This window comes from Arachis duranensis, chromosome 8, assembly GCF_000817695.3.
Source record: "Arachis duranensis cultivar V14167 chromosome 8, aradu.V14167.gnm2.J7QH, whole genome shotgun sequence".
NCBI classification, from domain to species: Eukaryota; Viridiplantae; Streptophyta; class Magnoliopsida; order Fabales; family Fabaceae; genus Arachis; species Arachis duranensis.
The window spans coordinates 28,910,740-28,919,700 of record NC_029779.3 but is presented as its reverse complement, the minus strand read 5'-3'; the positions used below and the strand labels follow the sequence as shown (position 1 = coordinate 28,919,700).

Genomic DNA, 8,961 nt, shown 5'->3' with positions numbered 1-8,961 from the left:
CTATTATCCCGTACAAGATACGAGAACATATACTAGTTTTAATAAATTTTAATCGTTGATCTTAATTATATATATTTTTTATAATTAAGATTGACCGTTAAAAATTACTAAAATACTGGTGTACTGATTTACTTGAAAGTTTTTCTAATAAATATATTTGTTATGAAGTTCATTGGATGAAGCATGAAATATCTCTTGAGCTGCTAATATTTTTGGAACAGCTGTACCTTACTAATGCTCTCAACGGACATTTTTAGAAATACTATGCTTCATGATTCTGTAATTTTCTGAAAAGTCATTAGCTTAGTACTGCTGTGTATAATTGCTTTTATAGAATGAAACTTAGTCCACAGAAATTATTTTCACAATAAATTTCAATTCAAGATTAATTATGTGTTGTTCACACTTGAGAGATTTCATCCACTCAAATGCATCATTACACTTCCCCAGGTAGCATAGTGCTATATATAAATGGTTGAAGTAGACATGCATGGATATGAAGATGACAAAAATAGAAAGTAATTAATGTCTGGTGGAGTATGGAGATCTAATATTGATTGAAATACCACATGACTAAAATATATTAAAATTAACAAGTAAATACCGTGGGTCTAATAATGCTCTTTAAGCCTGCTTCAACTTATAAAAATGATAAACATTTTTTTTCCGTTAAACCAAAAGATATATTATTCTATCATTAAATAATGTATTTGGACAATCTCTTTATTTAGATGCATTATGTTTTCAATAAATTTAAGAAGTAAAAAAAAAGATATTTATTTTTAAGAAAAAATGAGTATTATTTCTACTCTTAACTTTTGAAACTTAATATATATACTCAAATAGGGTTGCAATAAAAAAAACTGTAAATATAAACATTTTTAAGAGTTTAATTACATACAATAAAGACAAGAATAAAGACCTTTTAATTAACCTGAATGTTAGGAACACAAAATTGATTTGATATTTATAAAAAAAAATATAAAAAATATTGTAACATTAGAATTAGATAAATTCTATGGTGTTTTTTATTGTGGTGTCTAAATTGTCTAACTTACTTTTATAAGTAAGAACACCATAGCATTCACCTTAAACTTAGAATTATTGAGAGTAGCAAAAGTTTATACTTTAATTATTACAATTAGGTGGATCAAACATTTCAGATCCTACTTATTAATGAACCACAACATGAGGAAAAGAAGAAAAAAGCAATAACTTAGAGAACAAGTAACCAATAAAGCACACAAGTAAGAGATAAAATTGTATCCATGATCATCAAGATTTAGGGGGAAAATGCTTTCTTCAAAGTTTGAATGGTGGCAACATCAGTCTTGAATGACAAAGCCAAGATATTGTCATCAATGGTGGTATTAAATAGTGTGTTAGGGAGTGACACAAGGCCAGCACTTGCACTACCAAAGGCAGATATAGCAAAAGCATAGTTCTTTGAATCAGAATTGAATTGAAAGTGCACAAGTCCCTTTGGGAATATGAACAAGTCTCCAGTTTGGAGACTCTGAGTGAAAAGCTTGTTGTTTGTGTCCACGAATCCCACCTGAAGGGATCCCTGGACAACGAAGAGGAGCTCGGAGGCGCGAGGGTGGACGTGAGGAGGGTTCACACTTCCTGTTGGGAATTCAAGGACAGCATATGAAACACTCTGTCCATCTAAAGCTGGAAACTCTGCCCTGCTTGCCTTCAATACATGGAAGGTTGGGGGAGGAGTTTCTTGTGTAAGAAGGACTCTCATGCCTGTGAATGTGAAGAAGCTTCCATTAATATTGGTCCCTTCTGGGGCTATGAAATCAGTGAGAATATCTGGATCACCACCCATTGTTGTTTGCATAATTGCAAACCCATGTATCATCAATGAGAGGATTTTAAAGGTATTGGAAGGATACATTGTTATAATAATTAGTATCAATTATTGTTGATTAGATGATGAAATGCTTGGTGTTAAGGACACATATTTATAGTAGGTCGTTTTTTTGTATGATAACAAGTATATATGGAGATTACAATGTATCTTTTTGTTGTTAAGGTACCAAGAATGCAAAAAGATTAAACGCCTTATCCGACACATATATATGGTCAAATGAGTAGTGTTGGTATATGCCTTTAATACCTTCATTTTGTGATCTTTTTTAATTGGTCAGGGAAAGTAAATTCTTGAAATTTGTATACAAAGTACTTCGTATTTTGGGATGATTTTTCAGGTTACTGCTTGCTTTGACATGTTATGTGTGTCCTTTTTTTACAATGTTTCTTATGACTTTGTGGGAAAAGAATTTTGCCATAATGATGTGGGGTCGGGAAAAAAATTTGCACGGCAATTTTTGTCAAACAATGTAGACTTAACAAATATTTTTAGTAATCATTTTCTTTTATATTTCATTGACTTATAATTCTAGGCATTTGTTTTTGTATGGCATATGACTCTCCATCGGATGATGTGTCCCCTCTTCTCTTTGATGATAATAATATTTGTAAATATTACATTGTGTTTTTTGGATTTTAGTTTTTTAAATTTTAACAGGATGTCTCGATTAAATTTGTATTGCGATTTTAGTTTGAAAAGTAAATATAATTTTTCTAAAAAAATTTAACTCTACAAGACATAGATGATAGAGCTATAAAATTTTATGTTCTTATATTTTATTTGATAATAAACTAAAATAAATTATGAAAATAAAATTTATTCTCATTTTTTTATTTAAAAAAATAAAAAAGAAAGAAAAAATAAAAAATAAGTTATCATTTATTAGTGTTTTTGTATTTTTTCTGTCAGGATAAACACAAAATACAATAATTCAATGTTTCTAAACACAATATCTCTGTCCATGTCTTATCTGTCGTGTCTTAGTATCTATGTCTCAATGTCTCATTCTTATAAACAAATACAGTTTAAGTGTTGAGAAAAATTTTGCAAGTAGTAAAAAAAATATAAACTTTATATTATTAATTGAATAAAATCTTACAAATAAGTTTCTCTAAAAGATAAATATAAAATTAGAATAAAAAATAAATTTAAAAGAAATTTAAAACTAAAAATGGAAGATTTGCTTAAATGTTAAAAAATAAAAGAACAAATGAATAACAATGAGTAAGGAATTGAAAGACAAACTGAAATTAAAATAAACAATAAAAAAATAACTCACAATATCTATATGCACTTGCATTCTATAATTTTTTGTAATTTCATTATGATTAAAAATTTTGCAAAGTTTTAGTGTGATTTGATGTTTTGGAATGGAAGTCCCATCATTTCTTTTCTTCTTCTATTTGTAAATAAAATTTGAGGTTCTTCTTGATGGTTATGCAAGTTACTCACATTTTTATTCTTTTTGCTATCCAAAATTTTACACCCACTTTCTGTTTCAACTTGGGAATTAAGTAATTTACTCCACATTCATGGCAGTTATCAGATTACATATTTAAACACGTTTAATTATGATCCTTTTGCTCATACTCTCGACTGGTTTTATATATCTTCACATCTTTCTCAAGTATTCATTAAGTGTTCCTTCTCTGTCTTTCTCAAAAATTCTTATTCTTCCATCGCTCCGTCATGCTCGCACGCTGTTGCTCTGCTGCTGCCGTGCCACCATCGCTCCATCACACACTCTGCGCCGTTACTGTTGTTGCTCTAATTAAAAGTACTCAATAAAAATCAGTCAATTTCATTCTTCATTAGTAATGTTCATTTCTTAGTTGATTTGTTATAATTGTATCAGCATTGTTATGATTTGTTGTGTGTGTTCGTTGTGACCTTGTTTAAATGTTTATATCTGCCGGTGTTACAAATATAAGTGTTAGGAAATTTGCTGTGACCTTTTTAATTGATTCAGCTTCAGAGTGAAATCGTTGGGAATACTTCTAAGGTAATTCAGAATTATTTTCTGCTGCTTAATATTGTTGATTGATTTGACTCTTAATCGATACAAAAAAAAAATAAGAGTGATTTTGGGTTTGTGTATTCGGGTGTTATGGATCAGATCTGATCTGTAAATCTGCGGTATTTATTCGAATCCGATAAAAAAATTGCAGATATAGATCCGATCTACAAGGCTATCGGATCGGATCAGATCCGCACACTAATCAGATCGGATTGCGGATTTTGTGTAAATATTTGCATATCCGATTCGCATATCCGCGTATCTGCAAAAATAAAAAAAAAATAAATAAATATTCTTTTTATATTTTATTTCAACTAATAATTATCATATATGTTGTATTATTTTAATTTATTATTTAAAAAATGTATGTTTAATATTATTTTAAGAGTAAACATATTTAAAAGAATAGAAAAAATGAATTTTATTGATATGTTTTCTAATAAAAATAATTTTTTAAAAATATTTTTGTGTTTTGAGGATATATCTGATATTCGATCCGATCCGCAAATGTGTGAATCGGATCGGATCCAAATTTAAAAACTGCGGATATGGGATCCGATCTGATCCGATATTTTAGTGCGGATCGGATCGAAATTTTGGCCATATCCAATTCGATCTGATCTGCGTTTACCTCTATGTATTCTTGTCACTGTTATTAATTTATTTCATATATCTAATTTGATTTATTTATTTCAAGTTCATAAATCTGGGTGTGTTTATGATTTTGTATAATAGCCTTTGCTTATAACCTTATTGAAACCAAAACTCATGAACCAAGTATCTCAAAGAACAAAAAGATTTACTTCAGTGGTGGAAGGAGTGGGATATGTATTATTGTGGATAAGTAGTAGAAGAAGGACATAGTAGATGTTAAAAGAGTGGGTGATTGAATCCTTTCTATTAAATTTGTGGTGGAAGAAAATACTTTTCATGTGATTAGTGCGTATGTACCGCAAGTGAGTTTGCACGAACAACACAAGATAAAGTTTTGGGAGGATCTAGAGAGTTTAGTCAAAGACATATCTTGATTGGGTATGGAAGTTTTAATTTTGCATATCTAGAGAGTTTGGACTTTTCTTCAACCTTTGACATTTTCATCGCAAATACATATTTTAAAACGAGAGACGAATATCTTATAACCTATAGAAGGAGTGACATAATAAGCTCTCAAATCGACTTCGTCTTGTTGAGGAAAGTCGATCATATATTTTGCATTAATTGTAAAATTATTCTGAAAAAGAATTTTTTACAACACAACACAGAATGCTCATCATATATTTTTGTGTTGAGCAAAACTTGAGGAAAACACATTATACAAAGAACCCAAGGACGAGGTGGTGACAGATGAAAGGTGAGGAATAAAGAAACTTCCTAAGATGGGTAGGAAAAAAGGTAAAATGGAAAGAAAATGGAAGCACGGAGGAGATTTTGAGGGAGATGACAGAAGTTATTAGAAGAATAGCAAAAGAAAGTTTTAGTGAATCTAAAAGGATAGGACCAAGAGACAAAGAGTCCTAGTGGTGGAATGCGAGTATACAAGAAAAAATGAAAGCAAAAAATGAGTGTTTTAAAGAGTGGTATTTGTACCGCAATTTAGATAATTGAAAAAAATATAAGGCGGCTAAGAGACAAAAGTTGTTGTGTAAGTGAAGAAAGAATAAGAGCATATGAGGGTTTCTACCAGTCTTTATGCACGAAGGAAGGAGAAAAGAATATATATAGAATTGCAAAGAGCCGTGAAAGAAGAACGAAAGACTTGGATCAAGTTAAGTGCATAAAAGATAAAGTCGGAGAGATTTTGGCTCAAGATAAGAAGATCAATGAAAGGTGCAAGAGCTACTTCTACGAGTTATTTAATGAAGAACAGAAGACTCTTCTGAACCTAGGTCGGTTATGCACGACGGAAGAAGATCAAAACTTCGACTACTATCGAAATATTAGAGATTTCGAGGTAAAAGAGGTTCTAAAGCGGATGAAAAATGATAGGGTAGTGGGATCCGATAATATTGAAGTTTGGAAAGGTCTTAAAGAGAAAGACATCAGTTGGTTAACCACACTTTTTAATGAGATTTTACAATCAAAGAAGATGTCAGATGAATGGAGAAGAGTACTTTGATACCTATCTATAAGAATAAAAGGGATATACGGAGTTGCGAAAACTATAGAGAGATTAAGCTCATGAGCCATATCATGAAGTTATGAGAAAGGGTGCTAAAACGGAGGTTAAGACAAGAGGCATAAGTAACAGAGAACCAATTTGGTTTTATGCTAGGCAGGTCCACCACTAAAGCTACATACCTGTTAAGAAGGATGTTGGAGAGATATCATAATAATAAAAGGGATCTACCTATAATGTTTATTGATTTGGAAAAAGCGTACGATATGGTGCCAAGGGAGGTCTGATGGAAGATTTTGGAAAGAAAGAGAGTAAAGATCGCATATATTCATGCAATTAAAGACATGTATGATAGGGCTACAATTAGTGTGAAAACTTAAGGTGGTATGGCAGATAAATTTTCTATTGGTATAAGATTATACTAGGAATCATCCTTAAGTCCATACCTTTTCACATTAGTCTTGAAAGTACTCATAGAGCAAATCCAAGAGTTTGTGTCATAGTACATGTTTTTTGCCGAGGATATCGTTCTTATGGGAGAGTCAATGGAAGATCTAAATAAAAAGTTGGATTTATGGAGAGAACCTCTAAAAGTGTATGGTCTGTGCATAAGCCATAATAAGATGGAATATATGGAATGTAAGTTTGGCCGCCAAATGAAAAACCTTATTACAGAGATGAGGATTAGAAAAAACATCCTACAAAAAGTTTTAAATTTTAAATATCTTGGGTGCATCATAATGGAGATATTAAACAGGATGTAAATCATAGGATTCAAGTAAGTTGGTCAAAATAGCGGAGTGCGTCTAGTTTTATATGTGACAAAATACTGTCTTTAAAATTTAAAGATAAATTCTATCGTACTACTATCAGACCAGCTATGCTTTATGGTATAGTGTTTGGCGGCCAAAGGGGAGCACGAATATAAGTTTAAGTGTGACAAAGATAAAAATGTTGAAATGGATGAGTGGTTATACACGATTAGATAAAATAAGGAACGAAGATATAAGAGAGAGAGTTGAAGTAACACCTATTGTGAAAAACATAGTAGAATCGCATCTTAGATGGTTTGGACATGTGAGAAGAAGACCGATAGAACACTCAGTCAGGATGTTGGATTAGAAGAAAGATGGATAATAGATGAAAAGTAGAGAAAAACTTAAGAATACTATCCATGAGGTGGTCAAATAAGATTTACATGTAAACGGTCTTTCTGTAAATATGATACATGATAGAATTCAATCGCGTCGTTTGATTCATATAACCGACCTACCCAGTGGGACAACACTTTGTTGTTATTGTTGTTGAGGTATTTGTTGCATTAGCTAATAAAAAAAAATAATTCTAACATAACTTCTAATCAAATTAAGGGGTATTCTTATAAATAATGAATATAGCTTGATGTCCTGATGTTCACATGCCAACACGCATGCAGGTACCTAGCTCCTGAATATGCATCAAGTGAAAAATTGACAGAGAAGTCTGATTGTATTCTTCTTGGAGTGATGATGTTAAAAATCCTAAGTGGGAAGCGCCCTGTGGATCTCTCAGGTGCCATGGATGATAGCTTATTAGTGGACTGGGTTAGTATCATGCATGCATGTTTAAACTTTAGAGTGGATTTTCCTAACTGAATTCGTCATTAACTAATACATTAATGTACTAGCGTAGTTGATTACACCTGAAACTTGAAAGTTTAAATATATTAATGTAACTAATACATATTTAAATTTGCTTTTATATATTAATGTAACTAAATTTAGTCTATGCTTAAAAGTTTGGATATATCAGCTAATGATCCAATAAGATTTGTCCAGCTAAAGCACCACTTCGATCCACCAAAACAAGGACAACTTTGAATAAATTGTCATTTCCGTTTATTTCAAAATTAAAGAAAAAAGTATATTGTTATTCATGTACTAGATATAGATCAGCATCTTTTATGCATAGTGGATGAGCATCTTTTTGGCAACAAGAAAAGAACAAGATGACGGTGTACTGAATTGAGTGATTGGAAGTGATTTTTGAGCTTCAAGAGGTAATGTGAAATTATTTTCTTTTCCTTTTGTTGTCATTTGGTTTCGGATTTCTGGAGCTTCCTTTGTTTTTATGATGCCATCGGTTCATGCTTAAGAGTTAAGAGCTTGGTCGGAGGTGGTTTTATTAATCACCCTTGTTACTTCTTGTCATGTGTGTCTTGTTTATTTTTGTAATTTTACCCTCCCATATCTTACATCTTTTCTTATAACGAAAAGCAAAATTTTCAATAATTGAGTTTGTATTGTAGTTAGCACATACTTTTATGAAATGTAAAATTATGTATTTTGCTTGTACATTTTCATCATTTATTATGGGAAGTGATTTAGCATGTTGGTTGATGAAATGCATCTTTTGAATCGAAAAAAAAAAAGAGTATAAGAAAATGATCAGTTTGAAATGTTAAAATGCCAATCTCTCTCATTTATTACTTTGATAAAATTATAAATTTATTATCTATATTTAGTATAAATTTTATTTTTATATTTAAAAATTTATTTATCTCATTATCTAATATTTATTATAAATTCTATCTCTATATTTAAAAATTTGTTTGTATTAATTATTTATTAATTTTGCATTAATTCTAATATTTGCAATATTCATTCATTCATAAAGAAATTCACATTGCTCTCTTTTTCGGATCTGATTTTCTTTTCTCTCTCTTCTCTTTAGAGAACACTTGAGTTTTTTTAAAGAGTAAACTACCATTTGTACTCACGAAAGTTGAAAACGCTGATATATCTACCCATAAAAAAAGAAAATTACCATTTCTACTCATGAAATATGGATTTCGCATAACAAAATTATTCAAACACTAAAAAATTACTTAAAATCTCTAAATTACCCTTATCTCCACCACCACACCACCTCCTTCACCCAATCATCTTTCTAACCCTAACCGTCTTCACC

The 8,961-nt window shown here is 30.8% G+C and overlaps 1 protein-coding gene across 1 annotated transcript; it reads right to left on the bottom strand.

Annotated features, from left to right (window-relative positions):
• Window positions 1-1,217: 1,217 nt before the first annotated feature.
• LOC107461828 (germin-like protein 9-3) lies at window positions 1,218-1,903 on the bottom strand. Its single transcript, XM_016080378.3, has one exon. The coding sequence runs from the start codon at window positions 1,901-1,903 to the stop codon at window positions 1,283-1,285; it is 621 nt and encodes a 206-aa protein (XP_015935864.1). The 3' UTR covers window positions 1,218-1,282.
• Between the last annotated feature and the right edge of the window lie 7,058 nt (window positions 1,904-8,961).

What these genes read in the sequence shown, in the direction of transcription:
- LOC107461828 (XM_016080378.3), bottom strand. Translation starts at nt 1,903, where the DNA reads ATGTATCCTTCCAATACCTTTAAAATCCTCTCATTGATGATACATGGG.